Below are 27,787 nucleotides of genomic sequence, written 5' to 3' on the forward strand. Positions count from 1 at the left end.
TAAATGCTTTGACTTTGTAATGTCTTCATTGCATTTGTGGTTAATTTGCTTACTTAAAAATGGTAATTTCTCATCAAATGAGCTTCAGTCTTCTGTTATAAAGATAGGATTGTATTTATGCAATAAAAGGTACTGGGACAATAGGTGTAAGGAGTTATATCAACAGATTCCCTTCACACTGAGGTCAGAAAAGAAGTGGAAAACTCAGACTGAAATTGCACCAAGAAGCATGGACAGTTAGGAGTGGAGCTACTTGGTATTTTCAGTCTGAAGTTTGGACATGGGGGTAAGAGCAGTTCTTCTGCAGAAGTATTTAACATCTTTATTCTTTGAAAAACACCACCTTAATGCACTGTGTGTATGAGAGTAAACGCAATTTCGCTCACTTTGCTAGGACGGTAAAACACAACACTAAAGTGTCCAGTAATGCTGTGTATCCACATGTAGCCTTAGGGTAAGTTCACACAGGATTTTTTGGACAGGAACCTGAGGTGGAGGGCGCCTCAGGTTCCGGTCCAAAAGACGGGTAGCTGCGACTGGATGCCAGTGCAGTACACCGGCATCCAGTCATGCACTCCGCTTCGGATTAGGCCCAAATGAATGGGCCTAGTCGGGAGTGTCTTCAGGTGGATGTCACGAGGCGACTCCGCCTAAAGAATGAACATGTCGCTTCTTTTTCCAGGAGCCAGAACAAAAGGCTCACGGAAAAAAGAACTGACCGGTTCTTCTCATTGATTTCAATGGGAGCTGTCTTTTTGATCAGGATTTTGAGGCGGATACGGCCTGACCAAAAAACCCTGTGTGAACCTACCCTTGAAATTGTTTGTCCAAAACATCATGGCCATATTATACTCCAGTCACCCCTGTACCAGAGTAGTGCGCACTGGTGTCAACTGTATGGGCTTCAGGATTGCTGGAGAGGTCTTTCTGGAATTTTTATTTTTTATTTATTTATTGATTTTTGGGGTGGTGGTGTTGTTGTTAATGGGTTAATATGTGCACCCAAATACCTTTAGCAGTGTCTTCAGTGATTTCTGTGTTTCTCTGGGAGCTCCTGGCATCTTCTGCATTGGGTAAAAAGGAAAAACAATAAATAATGCATAGTCTCCTATCCCTGATGCTCCTGCGTCCTCCCACGCGTCTCACTCCAATCAGCAGAACTCCATTTTGCCATGAATTTCCGAGTGAGCTCTAGAGCTAGCACCCCATTGCTATAATAGCCGGCCATCTATTGAATGTAACCTGCCATACTAAAGTGAATATATTGTATTGTAATGCATTGAATTAATAATCAGACTTCCTGGGGTTTAAGACCGTAAGGGGTGGGGTGGGGGGTCTAATAAATGCACTAAATATGCACCAAAAACTTGTTATTCCTATTTCAGTCAATCCCTCCTCTTCTTCTATGGCTAGATACTGTGTATGTGCCATCTCATAATGCCAGATTTCATTACATTCCTGTAAACCCCCTTTAAAATCCTGTGGGCCTTCTCTTCACCTGTTTGCCCTCCTCAGTACCACATGCCCCGTGAGCATCAGGACAGACCAAGTACTTCTGACCCGCCCATCGCTGTATTACTAGCGCCCACGTTTACCCATCTGCCCGCACTAAAGATGGCGGAGCCGCTTTCCTCCTGTGGCTGCAGCGCGGGGACGTGGGTTTGCCATCAACAAAAATGGCGGCTATAACATCGGGTTCATGATAGATGCCAGCTGCGCTATAACCTTTACCCTGTTGGCAAGGGGCGTGGTAATGGTCCTCAGCAAGCCGCCATATTGCCTGTTGTCCTGTCTGAGGGGTACAGGTCTGGATTGTTGTCTTTGAAAATTTTATTTGGCATCGGAACGAAGTGTGCAAGTTCAGGAGGCCGCGAGAAGAGACAAGCGATGACCAGGAGGCGGAACAAGCAAGGAAGCATCAGGAAGGAGCGAGGAGTGGGGCAGCAGAGGCCGGGGAAAGGGTCTCCTTCTTCTGATGGACCAGAGACAGATGCCAGAGAAAGCCCTGAGGAGATGGGCAAAGGGGGGCAGGTAACGTGCCAGAGCCCGGCCGCCTAATAATAGCCCGATACCTGCCGGCTGTACCGCACACACCCCTCACATGTGCCCCATAGTAATATATACCCCTATAGCAATGCCCTCATGTGTGCCCCATAGTGATATATATACCCTATAGTAATACTCACACGTGCCCTATAGTGATATATACCCCTATAGTAATACTACATGTGCCCTATACTAATATATACCCCTATAGTAATACTACATGTGCCCTATACTAATATATACCCCTATAGTAATACTACATGTGCCCTATACTAATATATACCCCTATAGTAATACTACATGTGTGCCCTATACTGATATATACCCCTATAGTAATACTACATGTGCCCTATACTAATATATACCCCTATAGTAATACTACATGTGCCCTATACTAATATATACCCCTATAGTAATACTACATGTGCCCTATACTGATATATACCCCTATAGTAATACTACATGTGCCCTATACTAATATATACCCCTATAGTAATACTACATATGCCCTATACTAATATATACCCCTATAGTAATACATGTGTGCCCCATAGTGATATATACCCTATAGTAATACTCACACGTGCCCTATACTAATATATACCCCTATAGTAATACTACATGTGCCCTATACTGATATATACCCCTATAGTAATACTACATGTGCCCTATACTAATATATACCCCTATAGTAATACATGTGTGCCCCATACTGATATATATACCCCTATAGTAATACTACATGTGTGCCCTATACTGATATATACCCCTATAGTAATACTCACATGTGTGCCCTATACTAATATATACCCCTATAGTAATACTCACATGTGCCCTATACTAATATATACCCCTATAGTAATACTACATGTGCCCTATACTAATATATACCCCTATAGTAATACTACATGTGCCCTATACTAATATATACCCCTATAGTAATACTCACATGTGCCCCATACTGATATATATACCCCTATAGTAATACTACATGTGTGCCCTATACTGATATATACCCCTATAGTAATACTCACATGTGTGCCCTATACTAATATATACCCCTATAGTAATACTACATGTGCCCTATACTGATATATACCCCTATAGCTATACTCACATGTGCCCTATAGTAATATATATACCCTATAGCTATACTACATGTGTGCCCTATACTAATATATACCCCTATAGTAATACTACATGTGCCCCATAGTAATATATACCCCTATAGCAATGCCCTCATGTGTGCCCCATAGTAATATATACCCCTATAGCAATGCCCTCATGTGTGCCCCATAGTAATATATACCCCTATAGCTATACACACATGTGCCCTATACTGATATATACCCCTATAGTAATACTCACATGTGCCCTATACTAATATATACCCCTATAGTAATACTCACATGTGCCCTATACTACTATATACCCCTATAGTAATACTCACATGTGTGCCCTATACTGATATATACCCCTATAGTAATACTACATGTGCCCTATACTAATATATACCCCTATAGTAATACTCACATGTGCCCTATACTAATATATACCCCTATAGTAATACTCACATGTGCCCTATAGTAATATATACCCCTATAGTAATACTCACATGTGCCCTATACTGATATATACCCCTATAGTAATACTACATGTGCCCTATACTAATATATACCCCTATAGCAATGCCCTCATGTGTGCCCCATAGTAATATATACCCCTATAGCTATACACACATGTGCCCTATACTGATATATACCCCTATAGTAATACTCACATGTGCCCTATACTAATATATACCCCTATAGTAATACTCACATGTGCCCTATACTACTATATACCCCTATAGTAATACTACATGTGCCCTATACTAATATATACCCCTATAGTAATACTCACATGTGCCCTATAGTAATATATACCCCTATAGTAATACTCACATGTGCCCTATAGTAATATATACCCCTATAGTAATACTCACATGTGCCCTATACTGATATATACCCCTATAGTAATACTACATGTGCCCTATACTAATATATACCCCTATAGCTATACTCACATGTGCCCTATACTAATATATACCCCTATAGTAATACTCACATGTGCCCTATACTAATATATACCCCTATAGTAATACTACATGTGTGCCCTATACTGATATATACCCCTATAGTAATACTACATGTGTGCCCTATACTAATATATACCCCTATAGTAATACTACATGTGCCCTATACTGATATATACCCCTATAGTAATACTCACATGTGCCCTATACTAATATATACCCCTATAGTAATACTCACATGTGCCCTATACTAATATATACCCCTATAGCTATACTCACATGTGCCCTATACTAATATATACCCCTATAGTAATACTCACATGTGCCTTATACTAATATATACCCCTATAGTAATACTCATGTGCCCTATAGTAATATATACCCCTATAGCTATACTCACATGTGCCCTATAGTAATATATACCCCTATAGTAATACTCACATGTGCCCTATACTACTATATACCCCTATAGTAATACTCACATGTGTGCCCTATACTGATATATACCCCTATAGTAATACTACATGTGCCCTATACTAATATTTACCCCTATAGTAATACTCACATGTGCCCTATACTAATATATACCCCTATAGCTATACTCACATGTGCCCTATACTAATATATACCCCTATAGTAATACTCTCACGTCTTCTATATTATATACCCCTATACTAGTAATATCACGTCATTTGTATTCCAAACTCCTTATACTCCCACGTGAGCCCTGTATTATAATCCCCTATACTAATATCACATCTTCTGTATTCTTCATACTGATACTGTCACATGTCCCCTATATTATAGCCACATTATCGTTATAATATTTCTTCTATACTATATACCCCGATACTAATAATATTAAGTCATTTGTATTCTACACTCCTTATACTAAATACTCTCACCTGCTTCCTGTATTATATACCCATATACTAATAATACCGCATCTTTTGTATTCTCTCTTACGCAAAGAATATTTTGCATTATACACTCTTAAGGCCCGGTTGTCATCTACGTTTGGGAAATTCGCTTGGGGTCCCTCCAAATGGAAACCTATATGCATTAAAAAAAAAAAAAAAAAAAAAAAAAAACGATTAACTAAGAAACTACATGGACCCCATGGCGGACTTTGGCACCAAGAGTGATGGAGGGAGCTGCTTCACTCTCGGGCTGACTCCGGAGGTTGCTGCCGCCAGAGCTCACCGAGCCGCGGAATCCGCCTGAGAAAGCGCAGCCCGCTTCATGCCACTCACGGAAAAAAGTAGGCTGGCGGTCTCCATAGACCACCATTGTGAGGGGGCGGATTATGACGTGGATTACGCGCCATAATCCGCCCCCTCTGTGCCCGTGTGATCGGGCCTTAATACACCACTTTTATTAATAGTACCGCATGTCTCTTGTATTATACACCACTTATACAGGTCTTCTTTATTATACACTCCCTCTACTAAAGCTCTATGCACATGAACAATGTTCGGGGCTGTGTGATAACTTTTTTTTTTTTTTTTGGGGGGGGGGGGTGCTGTTAAATGGCCGCATTAAAATGAATTAATGTATATGGGGCTTTTCGCTAAGGCCTAGTTCACATCTGCCTTCGATATTCTGTTTGCAGAGTCCGCTTGGAGGCCCCCAGAACAGAATACCGAACGCATTAAAAAGCGGTGAGCAATGAAAGCACATGGATCCCATAGACTATAATGGGGTCCGTGTAGTTTCCGCATGAATCACGCAGAGAAAAAAAAAGTTCTTGCAGTACTGTTCTCTCCTCATGATTCGTGCAGACACCGCACGGAAAACACACGGACCCCATTAGAGCCTAGGGATCGGGGTGCTTTCGTCGCTCACCGCTTTTTAATGCATTTGGTATTTCATCCATCTCCAAGCGGACTCTCCAAACTGAATACTGAACGCAGATGCGAACCAGGCCTTAACTGATTGGTTTTTTTGACTGTTTTCATTGGTCTCTCAATAGAATAAAATGTATGGGGGGGGTCTATGAAAATGACCTCTAAGTTATACACCACCTATACTAAGGACCCCTTCACACGGCGTAAGCGTGCCACTCATTTAGAAACGTATCCGAGCACGGCGCTTCAATACAGAGCCCATTGATTTCAATGGGAAGCGCGCGTATATGCTGGACACATGTATACATGTCTAAATGAGCGGCGCGCTTACGGCGTGTGAAAGGGCCCTAAGACTATATGACCTGTGTCTTCTACACCTCCTATACTAATGCTATTACAAGTTTTCTGTATTATATTGCATTATATACTACTAATACAACTACAGGTCAGGCTACGTTCTTAGGGTCCATTCACAAAGAGGGCGCCGATTCTGGCATGGATTCCGCACTGCAAAAAACAACAAAACGCCCATTGATTTCAATGGGTTCCGTTTTCCGCACAGAATCCATTGAAATCAATGGGAGGCTCTCTCTCTCCCCCCCCCCATTGATTTCAATGGGTTCCACACAGTAAACTGAAGTCTTTTTTCAGTGCTGATTCTGCGCCAAAATCAGCGCCAAATTCCTCTGTGTGAATGGAGACGTCCTCACAATATCCCCCACCAAATTGGCAGACTAGGTCCTACACGCATCTTTGTCGCCTGCCCATTTTCGTTTTCCATGTAGGTGAATCTAACATAGTAGATGATGGACTGATGTCTTCATCCAACCTCAAGTCCAACCTATAAGGCTAAGTTCACACAAGAGTTTTTTGGGTCAGTGTTTTCCACGTCAAAATCCTGCTAAAAAAAAAAAAGCCGCCGTCCATTCACTTCAATGGGAGCCGGTCATTTCATTTTTACCTCACTCCGCCTCAAAATCCGGACCAAAAAACTCTGGTGTGTTTCTGTGTGAACCAGGCCTTTTCCTTAAAATCTACAGTCCATGCACTTGGCTTCATCTGTTTATCCAGCTCCTCTACTAATACTGGAATAATGAATAGACATGATAAAAAATTTTTTAAAAAAACCCACGTTCATTCAAAGCTATGACTATAATCCCATGGGCTCCTCCTATTCCAGACATGCGGTAACTCGTATGGAAAGGCTTTCCACTTGATTACTAAATACGGTTGTTCAGACTTGTGTCCGTTCAGTCATAGGAGGAATTACTGAATATAGGTGATGGTTTTTGACAAAAATCCAGAATTCTCTTGACTGAGATTCACCTGGACATGCTGGGAGAGGAACGCCAAGTCATATAGATTTCTATAAGGGTAGGAGTCCCTAACCCAAGTCAGTAAGTCTATAGGAGGCAAGGACTCTTACCCTTATGCTTGGTTCACATCTGCATTTGGGGGAGTCCGCATGGGGACCTTCCGCCACCGAACAGACTTCCGAACGCATTGGCAAGCCGTGAGCAGTGAAAGCACAAAGACCCCATAGACTATAATGGGGTCCATGTGCTTTCCACGTAGTGTCCACACAGAACATGCAGACAGAAAAGTACTTCACACTACTTTGCTGACCGCATGACTCATGCGGAGACCACACAGACCCAGTTATAGTCTTTGGGGTCCATGTGGTTTCACTGCACACAGCTTGCCAATGCATTCAGTAATCCAGTCCCCATGCAGACTCCCAAACGTAGCTGTGAACCAGACCTTACAGAGATCTATACTGCTGGGAGTCGCTCACTATAATGTCCAGCACACATAGGACCAGGGATCACAGGTCACCCTCAGTCATGTACCTGCAGGTATGGCAGGATTTCCATAAAGCATTTCCTTCCTATTTTCCTCTTGTGCTTCTAAAATTCCTTATAAAAATGAGTGGCTACTACTATTACCAGTACAGGCCACGTTCCCGCACAGTCCCACCACCTCACTGCCATTCATTCAGTGTTAGAGATGTGCCTACCTTGTGTTTTATAGGCTGCCCCAGCTGCATCCATTGCTGGGCCGCAGGTGATTCCACTTACCTGTGATGGGTCACTAACCTATAAGTGAAAGCCCCTGCACCAGATTCGGCTTTCGTTCCCTCTGTAATGCAGCGTGGCAGCCCCGCAGACTTTGTAGGAACACAGCCGATTAACACGTGGCGCGGGAGCATTCACATGATAGAAAATGGTAAGGCCCAGACCACTCTTATCACCAAATTTTACATACACTTTTATTATTCTTTCCTTTTGGACATTGTTCATTCACTTTCAACCAAATTTTCCGTCTGTCAGACTATTAGGTGGTCACCAACCTTTACCTATCCCAACACGTGACCAATACAAAGTCCAATCCAGGACCCTTAGTGCAAACTGTTAGGACTGATCTTCCTTCCACAGACATCTTAGGGTAAGTTCACACGGGGTATTTTGGTCAGGATTTTGAGGCCGTGTTTGCCTCAAAATCCTGACCAAAAAAATGGCTCCTATTGAAATCAATGCGAGGTGCTCATTCTTCAGGCCGTTTTGCCTCATGATTCGGCCTGAAGACATTCCCTCACGACTAGGCCCGTTCATTGGGCCTAATCCGGAGCTGAGTGCGTGGCCGGGTGCTTGTGCACTGCATTGGCTTTCAGTCGTGGCTACCCGGCTTTTGGACCGGAACCTGAGACAGCCTCCACCTCAGGTTCAGATCCAAAAAACCCCGTGTGAACTTAACCCTTACACTTCAGTAATAACGAAACCTTTCCATAAGTGACTTTGGCTCAGCCGCCTTATAGTACTTGCCCATAAATATTCTTTCTTAAAGGGGTTTATTATAAACCTAATGATAACCTTTAAATAAAAGTTGACATTTTTTGCAATTCTAAATAATTTTGCAGCGTTTTTAAGACTTTCTCTGACCATCTTCGTGATAAGTCTTTTGTCTTGCTCTGTTGCCAATGGATATGACCATAAATCCCAGCCATGACTCCCGTATTGTAGCAGGGTTATATCTTGATACTTGTAGCGCTCGTCTCCCTGCCGGATAACTTACCCAAGTCCAAGGAAACGCTGCAAAATTTTCAATGCAAATTTGCAAAAATTGTAACTTTCTGTCAACACCAGAGATGAGTGAGTACTGTTCGGATCAGCCGATCCGAACAGCACGCTCCATAGAAATGAATGGATGCACCTGCTACTTCCGTTTTGACGTTGGCCGGCCGCTTAACCCCCCGCGCGCCGGCTACGTCCATTCATTTCTATGGAGCGTGCTGTTCGGATCGGCTGATCCCAACAGTACTCGCTCATCTCTAGTCAACACGTAAATATGGTTGTTTTGGGGTGAAATCCCTTTAAGGAATGTCAGGTGTCACCGCTTTAGTGTACTGTACATCTTATGGCAATGACGTATTATACCAAACCCATGTGACTGTATAGGGAGGGCGCAGCGCTCTATACACTCACCGTTGCTGAGCTGTACTTGGCTTTGGTGGAAAAACTTCTATAACGTGCACAAAATATACAGCGTTCTAGATATGAGACGGCAGATAAATGTGTAAGGAATGAACGGGACAAGGTCGGCTCTGCGATGTTGACAAGTGTATGGCTGCGTTGCAAGAAATCTGTCACGTTGCAACTTGCAAGTGAGCCTGTAAAGCACAAGCCGTGCACACCTGAGCCCCGTTGAGACTTTGAACAGCTGATCTGTGTGGGGTCCCGAGTATTGGACTCCCATGCAGGCCTTGTAGCGCAGCAGTTTGCAAGTCTCAATGTCAGTGCATTTCCTTTGACTACTTGCATTGAAGTCAGAACTAGGCTGGACACCCTAGGATTAGTTGTGTAGGCCCCATGCACATACCGTTGTGTTATTCTGTGTGCTATGTGTTATTACACATCCATAATAATGGATAACCTATCGCCCTGTTCATTCCTTTGGCCCCATACACACATCTGCAGTTTTTATGCATTTGCTGTAGGTTACACTTCAGTACTGTTCAGTTCTTCTTCATTGCTACCTGATAAATCACATGGTCTGTACGTTTTCTTGTTCAGCGTCTGTTAGTGACATGTGCTTTGCTTTATAGGCTTTGCCGCCTTCAGGTGACTTTGTGCAGACGTGCTGCCTGTTGTGTCATCGAGAGAAGAAAGATTGGTTGGCGTCGGCCTCGCACAATGGGTTACTGTCCCCGGTGGATGAGATTCCGGCCTCGTTCATGCCAACCTCAGCGCAGAACATTCTGGGGGAAATGCCACTGTGGATTTGCCAGAGTTGCCGGAAGAGTGTAGAGGAAGAAGAAAGGCAGGCAGTCCCCGAGCAGCCATTAGCGGTAAGACTAGTGGTATACCATCTGTAAGGGAATCTTACCACTAAGGCCTAGTTCACATCTGCGTTTGGGGACCCCCCCAAACTCAAAAAGCGGTTACTGGCGGACCCATGGACTGTATTGTGGTCCATGTGGTTTCCGCTCTGTTTCCTCATGAAACATGCGGAGAGAAAAGTGCTGCTTGCAGGAGTTTTCTCTCTGCATGTGTCATGTGGAAACCACATGGACCCCATTATAGCCTATGGGGTCCGCAGGTTTCCCAGGTGACCACTTTTTAATGCGTATAGGTTAACGTTTGGGGAGTCCCAGTGATATCTCTGGAAATAATATAGATGAAAAGCTGAGAATCTCCTCTGCGACACCAAAAGTAAGCTTATAACGCCTGTGATACAACCTCATTGTCTCTCCATTTTACACAGCCCGTGTTCCCCAAACGGAAACCTATATGCATTAAAAAAAACGATTACCTGGGAAACCTGCAAACCCCATAGACTATAATGGGGTCCATGTGGTTTCCACATGACACATGCAGAGATAACTCCTGCAAGCAGCACTTTTCTCTCCACATGTTTCGTGCAGAAACCAAGTGGAAAACACACGAACCCCATTATAGTCTATGGGGTCCCTGTGGTTTCCGCTCATAACCGCTTTTTAATGTGTATAGATTTCCGTTCGGGGTCTCCAAGCAGACTTCCCAAACGGAAACCCGAATGCAGATGGGAACTGGGCCTAAAGCTGGCGCTCTACTTCTCCATTCACACAGGAAAATCAGAGACCTCATTGTCTTGATGGCGGGGGGATCTTGTGGATAGAGAATAAGCGTGAAAGTGTTAAAATGGTTTATGTGCAGATATGCCGGGGTTCTGCTTGCTGTTTTGAGTTAATAAAGCAATAAAGTGTTAGCGCCAGCTGCGACTTGCGTTTTTTTGGTTTTGTTTTCTTTTGCAGATTTTGATGTTTGTTTTTTGTTTGTTTGTTTTTGAGCCAAAGCCAGGAGCGGATTGAGCAGAAGGCAGGAGAATACATTTTTCCTATAAATTTTCCATTCCTCTTGTAGCCATTCTTGATTTTGGCTCAAAAACTGCAGCAAAATCTGCAATAAACAAGCTACGTTTCTGCAGCGTAGGGTCTCAGCATCAGCCCCCCTGTGATCGAACAGCTGTTCTTTGCTCGGCACCATTCATTCAATAAATGGGGACTGCGGAAGCAAGGCCCCAAAACCGAACTTCAATAAGACCTGTCCTGAGTTTTGAGTCTCTGCCCGCTCACAGATCCATTTAATACACGGTCTTTGCAGGGGCCGACAAAAATGGTCAGTGTGCAATCCGGGAAATACCCCGGTCATGTGCAAGGGGCCTAGTTAGAGGAATCCTCAGTGAGTGACTATTAACTAGGTTCTCCTTATGGGGTTCCCTGCTGAGGACCCTAAGGGCTAGTTCAAACGGGCCACGGGATGGCGTATTTTGGTCCTGATTTTGACGCGGGAAGCCACGTCAGAATAGGACCAAATTGCACCTGTCGTGGCTTCCCGCTCCGGAGTAGGCCCAAATGAAAGGGCCTAGTCCAGAGGGCACTGCCGCGGAATCCGCTTAAAGAAAGGGCAGCTCTCTTCTTTTTTCCGCTAGCGGGAACAAACCGCTCACGGAAAAAAGGACGCTAGTAGTCTACATAGACATCTATTGTGAGGGGTCAGATTTTGAGGAGGATCTAACGCCAAAAGGATAAATTTTTATTTTCTTTCATTTACTGACAACTGTACACAAAACTAGTGTTTCCTATGTGCTTCTTGATGGAATTCCATGGATGTATCTGTGTCACATTGGGGCCATTGTTTAGTGAGAATGTATATATGACTGGCTATAAATAAATGGACTGTTCTATACATATTCTGTAGGGGGTACATAAAGGCCAGACACTCATTTATAATGAAGGCAACTACTGTGCAGTCTCCATAGCTATATATCAGTGGACTCTCTGATTATTTAGCAGATTATAGACGGGAGATTGATCACACAGTCCTCCCAGCAGGCAGACATGGTACAGTCTCTAGTATCCATATGATGCGGTGCTTGAGGCGTCACGAGATTGATAGCAGTGTACAGAGCAAAAGAAAATGAGGTGAAACGTAAAATTCATCATGTCGTCTGATCAGGAGGCAGAAGGGGAGGCTAAACCATGGGAAGGGAGTAAAAGTGCAGATTACTACAGGTAGGGGCTGATATGATAGTTGTGAATTTCCTCTTGCCTTGCTTAATTCCCTTAACCCTAGCATTCCCTCCCTTTACAGGCGCTGCCAGGAGGGGGTGGGTACGCTATGCCACATTTTCTGGGATTGTTCACGGATTCACCCCTTCTGGATGGAGCTCAGATCCCTTTGCTGATGCCCTTTTTATTCAGCGTGTCCCTTTAGATCCCCTCACCTATTTTCTTAATCTCCCCCCACCCCTGTAGACTCCTAGGCAAGCAGACCTCCAAATTATTTTTATACCTATGTACTGCAGCCAAAACCATTATTGCTCTCTACTGGAGAAGGCCTCTCCTCCGACCGGTCCATAGCCTGGAGTATCTGACGGCCTCCCTTAATCCGTGGACACAAGGTGGTCCTCTTGGGATGCCTATTGTATTTTACATGGCCTGACTCCCTTCCCTTTTTCCCCTCCATCCCTCTTCCTTTGTCGTTTTTTGTGTTGTCATTTGACAATTTATCCTATGTATTTTTCTCTGATCGTTTCTATATAGATGGGTGTTCAGGCCACATGTTGCGCCTTTGTCTTGCGATTTCACTTTTGTTTCTCGTTTTGTGTAATTTACAAAAAAAAGTAATAAAAATTAGTCTTAAAAAGTGAATTTCCCCTTAAAATAACAAGTCACTTCGTGTTGTACTCTTCCCGTGTTTTAGAAATCTGTCAATATATTAACTAGGCCTCAACTGTTTGTAGTATAGGAGACCGAAAACCTGGAGTTTTGCTTTTCTTACTTATCTAACACATTCTATAACCATTGTATCTGCTTGTATTGCAGGTGTCCTTGTCGCATACATCCTGCAAGTCCCAAACCTGTGGCGTTGGTTCACACTCCTCCTCCTCGTCATCCTCTTCATCATCCTCCACATCATCCTCTTCCTCCTCTTCTTCCTCTTCCTCCTCCTGCCAAGGAAACGCTGGCGACTGGGACCCTAGTTCCTTTCTCTCTGCTCATAAGCTGTCAGGACTGTGGAACTCGCAGCACTCTAATGGGACCCCCGGAGTAGGATCTGCAGGTGGGTACAGTCATGGGAAGATCTGGCCTGATGGTGCCATCGACTCATAAGGGGATTGTGCAATGAATAGAAGTGTATTAAAGGGGTATTCTTATCTCTGGGATCATATTTGAACGTGTAGATCAAGCAAACTGAAATGTTTTACCAAATATATTGATTTATTGATCTTGTTAGATTTGTATGTTACTACTTAGGCCCTATTCACATCTGCGTTTGGGGAGTCTGCTTGGGGACCCCCAACTGAAACAGTCCGTGGCCATGTGATGAGGGGTTTGTGGCCATGTGATGAGGGGTTTGTGGCCATGTGATGAGGGGTTTGTGGCCATGTGATGAGGGGTTTGTGGCCATGTGATGAGGGGTTTGTGGCCATGTGATGAGGGGTTTGTGGCCATGTGATGAGGGGTTTGTGGCCATGTGATGAGGGGTTTGTGGCCATGTGATGAGGGGTTTGTGGCCATGTGATGAGGGGTTTGTGGCCATGTGATGAGGGGTTTGTGGCCATGTGATGAGGGGTTTGTGGCCATGTGATGAGGGGTTTGTGGCCATGTGATGAGGGGTTTGTGGCCATGTGATGAGGGGTTTGTGGCCATGTGATGAGGGGTTTGTGGCCATGTGATGAGGGGTTTGTGGCCATGTGATGAGGGGTTTGTGGCCATGTGATGAGGGGTTTGTGGCCATGTGATGAGGGGTTTGTGGCCATGTGATGAGGGGTCCGTGGCCTTGGGATGAGGGGTCCGTGGCCTTGGGATGAGGGGTCCGTGGCCTTGGGATGAGGGGTCCGTGGCCATGGGATGAGGGGTCCGTGGCCATGGGATGAGGGGTCCGTGGCCATGGGATGAGGGGTCCGTGGCCATGGGTTGAGGGGTCCGTGGCCATGGGTTGAGGGGTCCGTGGCCATGGGTTGAGGGGGGGGGGTCCGTGGCCATGGGATGAGGGGGGGGTCCGTGGCCATGGGATGAGGGGGGGTCCGTGGCCATGGGATGAGCGGTCCATGGTACCAGTCTCATGTGGTAATGGTATAAAATGGTCTATGGTGCAGCTAGTACCCCCCATCATGTATTTCTCGCCTCCTGCCTGTCTCCACCTATATATAAGCTTGTTCATTTCATGAGTTAGGATAGGTTTAGTAATTTTAGTAAAATAATCTGTTCTGTGCTTCAGGGGATAAAGGCAGTGGACTTTCGACATCGCCGGAGCATGTCAGTAAGACTTCTAAGCACTCTGGCCTAAAGGTGTGTCCATACAGTCCTTCCGCCGTCAGTACAGGAACACTCCCTACCTCATTCAACTTCTGTAAATCTCCGAAGCAGTTCAAAACCATGTGCCACAGGCCGCTGTCCCCAGGTGAGCGAGGATCCACGTCTGGTTATGTTTGTGGGTTGTGTTTTTTGTACAATAAATCTTACATCTGTATTTTTCCTTCTAGGGGAAGCTTATCATTCTTCAGAGCATCACCGCCATTCTGATCCTAGTGCTCCACCAAACAGTCCAACGGGGCTCTCGTCCCAGCAGCCAACATCTCCTCACAGCCCTCCACCTCCGCACCTTACGTCAGCGACCGGCCTCTCGCCTCATACCACGCCATCTAAAGCCACTGTCTGCCCCACCTCCGGAGCTCACAGAAGTAGTCACTTAACAGGGTCCAGCTCATCCCTCCTAAAAGTCAACCCACCTCCCCCACCACTTTCTGCCTGTAGCCATCCCTGCAACGGGCATTGTAGTGGAGCAAATGCACTTCAAGGAGGAAGCACGCCGGGGACCACTAGCAGGTATACAAGTGAAGGCTACACTATACAAGTTGTATTGTATATACCGTATATACTCGAGTATAAGCCGAATTTTTCAGCCCAGTTTTTGTGCTGAAAAAGCCCCCCTCGGCTTATACTAGAGTCAGCAAATTTTTTTTTTTTTTTTTTTTTTTTTTTGAGGGAGGGTCTATGATCAGCCACAATATTAATGTATAGAATCTTCCATAAAATAGTGCAAAAGAAAAAAAAAAAAAAAAGATTTTAAAAACATAAAAGTTCTAAAACACTCCTTTTCCTGGAATACATACAAAAGTAGAAAATGACTGTGACACACATACACATTAGGTATCCCTGTGTCTGACAGTGCCCGGTCTACTGAATATAGGGGATCTACAGTGCTCCTGTTCCGTCGGGAAGGGGTTAATAGGAGCACTGCAGATCCCCTATATTCAGCCTGACTGAATTCCAAGTGGGGAGAAGAAAAAACCCAGTCCTCAAGCTCAGGGAAGGGGCAGACAGACAACCAAAACACCCCCTCACCTTTCCCAGCAACTACTGCACCCAAAAACTCCGGCCATTTTAATTTTTGAAATTTTCCAGTAGCTGCTGCATTTCCCCCCTCGGCTTATACTCGAGTCAATAAGTTTTCCCAGTTTTTTGTGGTAAAATTAGGGGGGGTCGGCTTATATTCGGGTCGGCTTATACTCGAGTATATACGGTACTTATATTTTTCTATTTTCCAGAATCTTACATTTATTCACACTTTGGGGGGTATTAATCTTAAGTGTTGCACCTTGCGTGGCCTGTACACTGCCACTGACCTCAGCATTAGGTGTTTATGTGTTTTTTTTTTGTCGTTTGATTAATAGCACTTTTTAATCTTAATGTTATAGGGAAACAACGTGCAGAGGACACAAATTTTCTAATATGTCCAACTGCTTGCTTGCACAACCTTGTGAAACAGACGAGGGACTGGGTGAAGATGAAGACAGTAGCTCGGAGCGCAGCTCGTGCACGTCCTCCTCCACAAACCAGAAAGATGGCAAGTTCTGTGACTGCTGCTACTGTGAGTTTTTCGGCCACAACACGGTAAGCCATGTGTTTTGTCTATGGACTTTAATAATTATCAATTTCTTTTGCAAACACCTGATGACTTTAACCCCTTGTTCACATCTGTGTTGGTATTCTGTCTGGGGGAGTCCGCATGGGGACCCTCTGAACGGAAAACCAAACGCAACTGCAAGCAGTCTGCAGTGAAAGCACATGGACCCCATAGACTATAATGGGGTCCGTGTACTGGCTGCGCACTGCCACACGAATCATGCGGACAGGAAGGTAGATTGTGAACTACTTTCCTATCCGCAAGTTCCCTTGCGGAGATCTGGCGGCAAGCACATGGACCCCATTATAGTCTATGGGATCCGTGTGCTTTTGCTGCACAGCGCTTGCAGTTGCGCTTGGTATTCCATTTGGGGGGGGGGTCCTCATGCAGACTCCCCGGACAGAATACCAACACAGATGTGAACGAAGGGTAAGGCAAAGTCGCCATATTGCGGAAAAGCGTTTTTGCAACTTGGGGCCTTAACCTAAAGGGAGTTTGTATCAGACTAATGACAGTACCTTGTAAGGCAACTTATACACACTGCAAAACATCAGCTCTATTTTCATGAAAATCAGTCTTTTCATGATTTTAGGAGTGTTTCATCTTGTACTGGGGCTTCACTCTGCGCTAGATGACCAACCCTGGCAGGAGAGGAGATGCCCCAAAGCCCTTTTCAGCAAATTTACTTAAAGGGATTCTACCATTAAAACTTTTTATTTTTTGGAGTGGGATAAGACGTTGGAATCGCCTTTAGAAAGGTTATTCGTCTCTTGCCTTTAGACGTGGTCTCCGCCGTGCTGTTCCTTAGAAATACCTTTTTTTTCCGGTATGCAAATGAGTTCTCCCGCAGCGATGGGGGCGGTCCCCAGCGCTCAAACAGCGATGAGGGCGTCCCCACCGCTGCCAGAAGTGTCTCCAGCGCTGCCTCCTTCTTCGTCCGCCACATCATCGGGAAAATGGCCGCTTGCACAGTATTGTTAGCGGCCATTTTCCCGTGGCCTGTGCACCTGCGCAGTCTGTTCTGCTCTGCTAGAAGTTACGAGCCTGCGCCGGAAGACATTGAAGATGACGTGGCGGACGAAGGAGGCGGCACTTGGAGACACTTCTCTGGCAGGGGACGCCCTCATTGCTGTTTGAGCGCTGGGGCCGCCTCCATCGCTGCGAGAGAACTCATTTGCATACCGGTAAAAAACGGTGTTTCTAAGGAACGGAGCGGCGGAGACCACGTCTAAAGGTAAGAGATGAATAGCCTTTCTAAAGGCTATTCCAACGTCTTATCCACAAAAAAGTTTTAATGGTAGAATCCCATTAAGAATAAAATCATAATTTTCATGAAAATGGAGCTGCAATGCAGAATAAGGAAGGCATCTTTGGAAAGGGTAGAAACAGCCCTACAAGGTACTATCATTACTGAGACAATCTTGCTGCTGACAAACTCTTTAACATCCTTCAGGTTGACTCCTTGTAAAACCTGCAGATGCACCGAGATCATTACAAGGAAATGGAGAAAGCAGAAAATCTGGTTTATTACTGTTCCTTTCTTCCTGGTTGTGTGTTGTAGCCATGACCGTTCCTGACTTGATCTGGCAGTAAAAGCTAATGATCTCCACATACTTGTGTATGGCTGTGAATCCGCCTCAAACGCTTCACATTCAGTGGGAGTCAGTAGCAGTGACATGACCATCTTCAGGTGGATTCTGTCCTTGAAAAACCCATTGAAATCAATGGGAGGCTGAAAAAAACGCTACGCTGTTTTAACAAAAACCGCTAGCGTTTTTTTTTTTTGTTTTTTTTTATAGAGTTTCCATGTCCGTACACTGAAACATTTCCTAACTTCTGAAGCAGATTTTTTCAGCATACAAAGACTCCGTGAACATATCCAAAGGAGCCCCACCTGTAGACAGTGCCCCCCTCCCCTCCAAAGCAGTGCCGGGTCGGGTGCTGGTTAACTGGTGGGACTTAGGGAAACAATGTCTGCGGCCAGATGTCTTGTAACGTAATCAAGGAATCCTATAATTCAACTTCAGGACCAGATGCCAAGTAAATTGTATAGAAATACAAAATGAAGATTATAAAATACTTTTTGCTTTTTTTTTTTTTCTCTTAAACTAAGCCGCCTCCAGCCCCGACGAGTCGAAATTACCCCGAGATGCGTGAGAAACTTCGATCGCGTCTGACCAAGAGGAAAGAAGAGGTACCGCAGAAGAGACATCCTCCGGGGGAGCAGACGGTGGACAATCGGGATGTAAATGAACTCCTTGATTTTATTAACAGCAACGAACCTAAGAACACGAGCAGCAACAAAGCGGCCAAGAGAGCGCGACATAAGCTGAAGAAAAAGGTAAACGGCGTAAGAAGGAAGTTATTGTAAGAGAATACAAACTGCGCAGCAAGCAAAAGAGATTGTCTTTACCGTTTCCATGACACAGGTGAAGGAGATGCATAATCATTTGGGTGGTCTTGTATACCTGGGATGGGGAAAGGGGGTTGTGCCATCAACACCAATGGCAATAAGTAACATTTTAGAGTACCGTGTATATACTCGAGCGTATTTTTCAGCAGTTTTTGTGCTGAAAAAGCCCCCCTCAGCTTATACTCGAGTCAGCAAAACTTTTTTATTTTTTTTAGGAAGGGGTGGGGGTCTATGACCAGCTGCAATATTAATGTATAGAATCTCCCATAAAATAGTGGGGAAAAAGAGGCTTTAAAAAATATAAAAGTTCTAAATCCCTCCTTTCCCTAGAATACATACAAAAGTAGAAAATGACTGCTCCACGGTGGCCCCCACACAGTACAATCTGCTCCACGGTGGCCCCCACACAGTACAATCTGCTCCACGGTGGCCCCCACACAGTACAATCTGCTCCACGGTGGCCCCCACACAGTACAATCTGCTCCACGGTGGCCCTCACACAGTACATCTGCTCCACGGTGGCCCTCACACAGTACAATCTGCTCCACGGTGGCCCCCACACAGTACAATATGCTCCACGGTGGCCCCCACACAGTACAATATGCTCCACGGTGGCCCCCACACAGTACAATCTGCTCCACGGTGGCCCCCACACAGTACAATCTGCTCCACGGTGGCCCCCACGCAGTACAATCTGCTCCACGGTGGCCCCCACACAGTACAATCTGCTCCACGGTGGCCCCCACACAGTACAATCTGCTCCACGGTGGCCCCCACACAGTACAATCTGCTCCACGGTGGCCCCCACACAGTACAATCTGCTCCACGGTGGCCCCCACACAGTACAATCTGCTCCACGGTGGCCCCCACACAGTACAATCTGCTCCACGGTGGCCCCCACACAGTATAATCTGTTCCATGGACAGGTGCCCAAAGAGAGGGCTCTGAGTGCCACCTCTGGCACCCTTGGCATAGGTTCGCCATCACAGGTTTATGGGGTCTACAGATAACTGCTTTTTTTTTTTTTTAAAGCGGATTAGGTTTCTGTTCAGGGGTCTCCAAGTGGATCACCTGATTGGAAACCCAAATGAAGTTGTGAACCCAGCATTAGTATGTCTTTGATCACTCAGTGTGAATTGAGCACCTTATGCCAAGTCCATTCCTTTAAAAAAAAAAAAGAAAAAAAAAGCCACCCAGTCTGTTAAATTTAAAGCTTTCTATCTAGCATAATGTCCATTGTTCTGCTCCTCTAAAGGTTCAAAACAATAGACTTAAAGGGGTTTTCTGGTTGGTGGCGTGTTTGGGATACAGATCAGATTCGTGGAGGTCAACACCTACCTAAGGGTCTACCTTAGTAATCTTTGTTGAGCGTTGATGGTAAGTAGCTACTATAATATGCCGCAAGTGGTGTGATGCCCATTCTGCTTTATACTTCCATCTCCATATTCAAAAAACCTCCGTTCTGCTCCTGTTCAGAAATCTCTTGTAAATCTTCCCTTTCCTCCCTCAGATCACTGATCTATAAGGTCCATCAGCAACATGTTGTCCATTCTTAGTGTGTGGGTCCTTTTGTTGAGTCTGACCATCTCTGTTTTCCATAGGAGAAGGCCCAACAGGAGTCTGGTGGCCAGAAGTCCTCTGACGGATGCTCAAATGTTGAAGATCCGGACTCTCCAACGTCTGAGGAGAAGGTTCTCCAGTGGCCTCAGCTCGAGTTGGAAAGAGTGAACAGCTTCCTGACCAGTCGCCTCGAAGAGATCAAGAATACCATCAAAGACTCGATCAGGGCCAGCTTTAGTGTCTATGATCTGAACCTTGATGTCAATGACTTCCCAAAAAAGGCAGCTGTGCTGGAGCAGAAAAACCTGCTGTCACACCTTAACGTTTCCTCTGATCTCCAAGAGATTGATCTTGATCTTACACCTCTTACACTCAGTGCCTCAAAGGGCCAAGAAGCGAAACCCTCCCAGGAAGATGTCCGCCCTTCTTCACCACCCGCAGAAAACGGTGTTGTCAAGAGGTTAAGCGCCGTACCAAATCTCTCCCGCATGATCTGGGTGCAGTCTCAAAAGAACTCTGAATCTGAACAGAGTCCGGACACGCCGGGCCCAAGTCTAGACAAGGTTCTTCCCAGCTCAGAAAATCCGAAACATCAGGGGCAGCCTGTAACTGGAAGTCGTGTGAAGAAGAGCAAAAAGCAAAGTGTCCAGACGCGAAAGTGCGAGCCTCATAACGGAGAGGCCAAGACGCCCGCACAAGGAACAAAAGCCCAACAAAGGCCCTTACTTGAAAAAACCGAGGACGTTTCAAGACAAGGACCGGACACTGTGAACTGTGCTAATACTAGGCCTGAAAAAGAAAAGAATGACCCGAGCGGATCTGAGAGGACTGATGTCAAATCCAGTAGTGCTAATAAGAGCAAAGCCCGAAAAAGCAAGAACAAGATGGATAAACCCAATGTCTCAGTTGGTGCGTTGTAGTGTTTTTTTTGTATTTTTCCAGTTTCTAACTTTCCTGTTTTTTTGTTTTTTTTCTATACTCTTCCTATATTATGATCTTTACTGTATTAGGGTGGGTTCACACCAGTGCCTGATCTCCATTTTGGGGTTTCCATCTTCTGCCGATAGGAAACGGAAACCCGGCATTCAGTGTCCACCGATGAGCGTCTTCTGCTCTATGCGGCGAAACCGGTTGTTTGGGGTTTTTTTAGTGAATGGGTTTGAAAACTGACTGCCGGTTTCAGGCTCTTGTCCGGTTTCTCGGGCAGGAAACGGAAACCTGCAAAACGGAGACTGGGCGCTGATGTGAACCCGCCCTGAGGTGTAGCTTGTATTTCTGTATTGGTCACTGTTCCAGAGACTCTCCTCCTATTAGACTTCAGCTGAGAACTGGTCCCACCATCCCCACCCTCTATAATAATGTGACCATTGAGGGGGTGTTCATGCTTGCGCCCATGTCTGCCCTGTGCCATTCCACCAGGTTTCCATCCTGAGCCCCAAGAAACTGGACAGGGGACGGCTACCTGGCGGTCAGCTTTAAAACTTACTCATTTATATAGGGTTATAGGTTGGACTTGATGGACTAATGTCTTTATCCAACCTCATCAACTATGAATTTAAATGGCTTTTTAAAGGTGACCACTGGTGTCCACCTGCAGCCTCTCCACGGGTAAATCGGGTTTTTTTGGCCGGACATACAGGACTTTGTGTCCAGCTGAAAAAAAAGGTTTTCAGGAGAGGCCGCAGGTGGACACCGGTGGTCACCTTTAAAAACCATTCAAATGAATAGGTTTTAAAGCTGACTGCTGGGTAGCCGTCCCCGGTCCAGTTTCTCAGGGCTGAGGACGGAAACCCAGCGGAGTGGCACAGGGTGGACACGGGTACCAGTGTGAACACCCAGAGTAATACTGCCATGGGCCAGTTTGTAATCTGCATGCTACAGTTGTCAATGGCAGTGTCCAAATTGTCTCCTCCTGCTGCCTAGTAGAAAACTGGAATTTTTTTTTTCCTTTTCCAGAGTTTTTTTTTTAGTATTTTTTTTGTTTTTTACATGGTCCATGTATATCTGTTATGTGTAGCTAGTCATTTAATCCCAGTTTTAGCATTTGGGGATATTTGTTTTTGTCTGTTTTTTCATTGTCCCGTTCTGAAATCCGCAACTTTTTAATTTTCTGTCAATGTGTCTGTTTGAGGACGTGTTTTTTTTTTGGCAAGGTGGATTGTGGTTTATCAGCGGCATCGTAACTTTTGGACTAAATTTTATTAATGCGTTCTGGGGGAAATAAAAGTAATTTTTAATGTTTGCTCCATTCACCTTACAACATAAATAATATTACTACTTTTTTGGGGGGAGGTTTAATGAGTGATTCCCGATCTATATGGGTTTTAATTTGATTGTGGTTGGAGAACTGATGGAGCAAAGGAAACATAATGGAGAGGCGTGAACAACACGGGGTAGCTGCGCACTGACAGCGATAATGTTGTAACCTAAGATGCATTATAGAACAGATAAAAGCAAAAATTTCAAAAAGTGCAAATCAAGTGTCCAATGGAAGCCGCGGAAGTTCTGGAGCAATGAAAAACCTTTAAAATTCTAAGGAACAGGGCAAACTAGTTAAGGAGGGGATGGGAGATATAAAAGGGGAAGGGGCAGCCAGCATACTACAGAGCAAAGCGGCGATGAAGGGCGCGGTAGGTGTCAAACCCGTGGTACACAAGCCAAGAAGACCAAGTGACCTCGATCTTCGGCCAAGTGCCTCCATAAGGTACAGAAGATCTCCAGTGATGAAGAATCTCAGCCAAACTGGTCGCATCCAATGCCAGACTTGGCATTACCGACACGTGTCTTGGATCCCAAGAGCAAACGGATAAACCATATACTGGGCATCCATAGCAGAGGGATAGGATTGTATAGTTAGCGTCCTGCGCCCTGCACATGGAGTGGGACAAGATGCAAGCCATTTCCAAATCTGGGGCGGGCAGAGGCTTAGACACTTATGCAGCCCATCTGTCCATAATCGGGCAGCGGGTACCCAGGATGTAGTTTAGGGAGGGAGAGACTTCTAGTTTGGGTAGTGGAACTAAGCAATAATGACAAAACCAGACGCATGGGATCCAAAGAGGACCAAGTACTTGATCAAGGACTCAAGCCGACCACAGACCAACCAAGGAAGTGTTTTCTCCGAACAGGAGTATCGTGAAGGCTGAGACCCAGACCAGGAAAGCGGAGGCACCCCGACCATGGTGAACACCTGAGTTATCAAAAAGGAGTCCTAGTCCAATTAGCTTAACGATTTGTCCCATAGGTGGAGAAGAGGAGCAGGAGACAGCCAGGATAGGGAGAGGATCGGGCAGGGACATAAATCTCCCTCCAGGGATCCCAATGTGACGTCCTCCTGATGGAACCAAGAATCCTAGTAAGCATAGCGGCCCAATAATCTCAGCTTTTCTAAACGCCGTAACTTTATTTTATTTTTTTAATCTGATATAATCGAGGGCTTGGATTTTTTGTGGTGAGATAGAAAAAAAAAAAGTTAACGCATTTCTGGCATATCTTTAAATGGGGTGGGTATTTGGATATATATTTGTTTGGAGGTAGACTAACACTTTAGGGTCCATTCACAGTTTCCATTGACTTCAATGGGTTCCTTTTTCCACTCGTGGAACCCACTGAAGTCAATGGAAGGCTTTTTTTTTTTTTTTTTTTTGCGCAGTTTGACGCAAATTCTGTGTCAGAATCTGCACACAGAAACTCCATGTGAATGGACCCTTAGATACTTCAATTTCTGGTTCCCCATTGCCGAAAGCCAGAGCAGAGCTTAGTCTTTTGGCTGCGGTTTTCAGTCACTGATCAGCCCGAGATTAATAAAATCAGCGGCGTGTCTTGCACCACAGTGGAGTCTTATTCTGGCATCCATTTTTATTTTTATTTTTTTTGCATCACGAGCTGTAGTTTTTATCCATCTCTTGCTGGGATACATTTGATATGTTGATCACTTTTTACTCTATTTTTTGGTGGGACAGTAAAGAAATGGTGACACACTTATGGCTTTCACCATGTAGACAAATGTAATTGATCGTACGCACAATAAACTGCAATTTTTTGCTGTTGCAGTACATTGTACTTTCCCCTAGGACTACAGCAATTGTATCACTCGGTACCCCACACTTGTGCTGTGTAAGGGGTGGAGAGAGGGGCCGACCTGTGTATAGCAGCTTGGATACAATGGTCGGGAGCCTTAACTTCTTGGATTGGGTGTAAGGTGTGAACGGAGGTCCTGAGCCGGCTTCATACAATTGGGGTTATGTAGATTTTGGCCATGGTGCATTTCCCTAGCCATTCTCTAGCCATTAACCTCACTAATACACTGACTAACTGCATGCCATTAGACAACCATGTAACGGCAGTAATATTTTTTGGGGGGAGGGGGTTGCACTAAATTTCTTAAACCTCACAGAAACCTAACCCGTTGTCTGTTCTATCCAATTTTAGATGATGTTTTCCTTCCAAAAGATGATGTAGACAATGGGGAGATGGATGAAATCGACAGAGAAGTAGAGTATTTCAAAAGGTAAGGATGGTAACGTAGGGCAAAGAATTAGTAAGGCGGAGGAGCAATATGTTGGCTCAGTGCTGGAGTCCTGGGTTCGAATCCCGCCAGGAGCCACATCTGCAAGGCGTTTGTATGTTCTCCCCGTGTTTGCGTGGATTTCCATCCATGCTACCAAGACATACTGATAGGAAAAATAACAAAAATGTACATTGTGATCCCTATATAGGGCTCAAAATCTACATAAAAAAGAAAAAAATAGGGGTGATGTGAAAGGGAACCGAAATGTTCACAACTCCTCTGATTTCCTACCAATATTTGTATAATGTTGTAATATACTTTATTAATGAATTTTAGCTCCTTTCGGTGAAATCCTGCACTTTATTCTTTGCCCTATTTTTGTTGTGAGAAGAAATTGGTACAGCAACTTACAATGTCTGAGATCTGTTTTGGGCCCGGTTCACACCAGCGTTCAGGTTTCCGTTTGGTGAGTCCGCTTGGGGACCCCCCCACCCCCACCCTCCCGAACGAAAACCTATACACATTAAAAAGCGTTTACCTAAGGAAACCCGCAGACCCCATAGACTATAATGAGGTCCATGTGGTTCCTGCATGAAACATGGGTCCTGCACAGATTAAAATTAGTGTTTGTCTTGTTCAGTGAATGCTGAAGCAAGAAATTGCTAAATCAGTTTTTTGGGCACACCTTACACTCCCATGTAACAGATGACTCTGAGTTAAGGTCCTGCATCCTCCTCCAAGAGAGCAATGCACACCTGTGGAAACGTCCAATGTCTCCCAGTTTATAGCATTTGTTAAAATGGAAGAGGGGGTGTATGAGGGGTAGGGGGATGTCGTGTGCACTTGAAAGTATTTAGGCTTTCTCCCCACAAAAATCAAAAATGGCCATATGATGAGCTGACAGAAGGCTTTAGTAGCCATCTATCACATGAAGAGAACAGAAGTGGCCGGCCACTGCTACAAGATAGCGGAGGTGGTGTGAAACCTAGGCAAAGAGCTGTACACACAGAGGATGTCTCTCACAAATGGAACGAGATGGGTAAAGCAGTGTATTGAGTAAAACACTTCAGTTATCTTAAGTTACAAGTCTGAATATGATGCTGTAAGATGGGAATATCCGGTAAGTGTCAGGGCATGTAGGAACACACCCCATTAATAAGAGGAATAACACAGAGCAAAACAGAATTAGTTTATAGGACAAACCGTTTAAAACCCTATTCACATGTCCGTTTGGGGACTCCATTTGGGAACCTATACGCATGAAAAGCGGTTACCTGAGGAAACCCGTGCACCCCATAGACTATAATTGGGTCTGTATGGTTTGCGCACCAAACATGCAGACAGAAGAGTGCTGCTTCTAGGATTTTTCACTCCATATTTTTCATGCTGAAACCACACGGACCCCATTATAGTCTATGGCAGACCTGGGCAATGTGCGGCCCGCAGGCCACATCCGGCCCTCTGACTGCGTCTATCCGGCCCGCATAGCTAGTGGAAGGTTTTTGAAGGACCTGTGATGATGTCATCACAGCCTATCACCAGGTTAGGCTATGACTTGTTAGTGGGCGGAGCCATACGGGATTGTGTGATTGATGCAAGCTGCCGGCAATGGAGGCTGCTGGATGATAAAGAGAGAAGAGACAGCATGTGTGAGCAAGAGGGGGGAACTAGGGGCAGATGGAGGGGGAAGTTAAACTTAATGCACATGTAGGGGTGACATTAAACTAGGACAGCTGGAGGAGAATATTAAACCATGGGGGGGTAGCTGGAGGGGGACAGTTCTGCCTCTAGTTGCCCCCAGTTTAATGTCCCCTCTAGTTTATACTGGTTTATACTGGGGCACCAGGAGAGGGACTTAATACTGTGGGACATTTGGAGGGAACCTTTATAATGTGGGGGTGTATAATGGACGGGTGACTGTAGGAGGATTTTACTTTGTGGGGCACATGGAAAAATGATTGAGAATGGGCGGAGTCAGCAGATAAGTGGGTGGAGCTAAATTTGCGGCGACTCGCATGGCCCTCTGGAACCGTTACAATTTCTCGTGTGGCCCCATGGGAAAATTAATTGCCCACCCCTGGTCTATGGGGTCCGTGGTTTCCTTAGGTAACCGCTTTTTTATGCGGATAGGTTTCCGTTCGTGGACTCCCCAAACGGAAATGCGCATAGGACCTAAGAGATCAGACGTTCTCTGAAATGTCCAAATCCGATTATGCAGACTCTGTAAATCGCACTGTTAGAAATGTTACAGGTAAGGAAGTGTCTTCCATGTTGTATTCTCATCTATTCTTCTCCTCTCAGGTTCTGTCTGGACTCTGCCAAACAAACCCGCCAGAAAGTGACTGTAAATTGGACCAATTTTAGCCTGAAGAAAACCACTTCCAACGTGGCCCAGTGACGCCCGCACTTTCCAACGTTTTCCTCCGTCTCTAACTCACCAATACACCTTTACCCCGTACAACTGACCTCTAGTTCCCCCGCTACTCTGTTTTGCACTGTCACAAACCTTCGAGGGATTTTAATAATCCATTTTTTTTTGTTTTTTTTTTATAAGAAAATCAGCAAAGTAACATTTCCCATGGCCCTCCAGAGCTGAAATCCTGTCCATTTTTTTTTTAACCTAGGGAAGCACCTAATGAACTCTGCCTTCTCTGCTAGGAAACATCCCCCCCATCCCCCACCGTCTATAACCACTTTCTTCCTTTTTCGGTCACCCGGATTCTAACATGTAGGTCAACCTAGGCAATAATGTAATATGTACCTATGTAAAGACTCCACCAATGGTTACATTGAAAGCGATTTCGAATCAAGTTCCGAAATTTCCAATATTCTATTTTTTGTCTGGTAAAGCCAAGGAATAGCTGCACATTATTATCATCATCGGAC

At 45.0% G+C, this 27,787-nt stretch overlaps 2 protein-coding genes across 2 annotated transcripts in view; both read left to right on the plus strand.

Annotated features, from left to right (window-relative positions):
- NSD1 (nuclear receptor binding SET domain protein 1) overlaps positions 1-27,787 on the plus strand; it is a 274,149-nt gene that overhangs the window by 141,212 nt on the left and 105,150 nt on the right. The window lies entirely within an intron of this gene.
- Positions 1,777-27,640, plus strand: FAM193B (family with sequence similarity 193 member B). Its single transcript, XM_075274996.1, has 10 exons — positions 1,777-2,031; positions 10,070-10,312; positions 13,331-13,568; positions 14,730-14,912; positions 14,995-15,337; positions 16,210-16,405; positions 18,532-18,759; positions 20,433-21,300; positions 24,823-24,901; positions 27,203-27,640. Exons 1-10 carry the CDS (start codon positions 1,888-1,890, stop codon positions 27,297-27,299), a joined length of 2,619 nt encoding a protein of 872 aa, XP_075131097.1. The 5' UTR covers positions 1,777-1,887; the 3' UTR covers positions 27,300-27,640.

The sequence above is a fragment of the Leptodactylus fuscus genome, chromosome 5 (genome assembly GCF_031893055.1).
Source record: "Leptodactylus fuscus isolate aLepFus1 chromosome 5, aLepFus1.hap2, whole genome shotgun sequence".
Classification (NCBI taxonomy): domain Eukaryota; kingdom Metazoa; phylum Chordata; class Amphibia; order Anura; family Leptodactylidae; genus Leptodactylus; species Leptodactylus fuscus.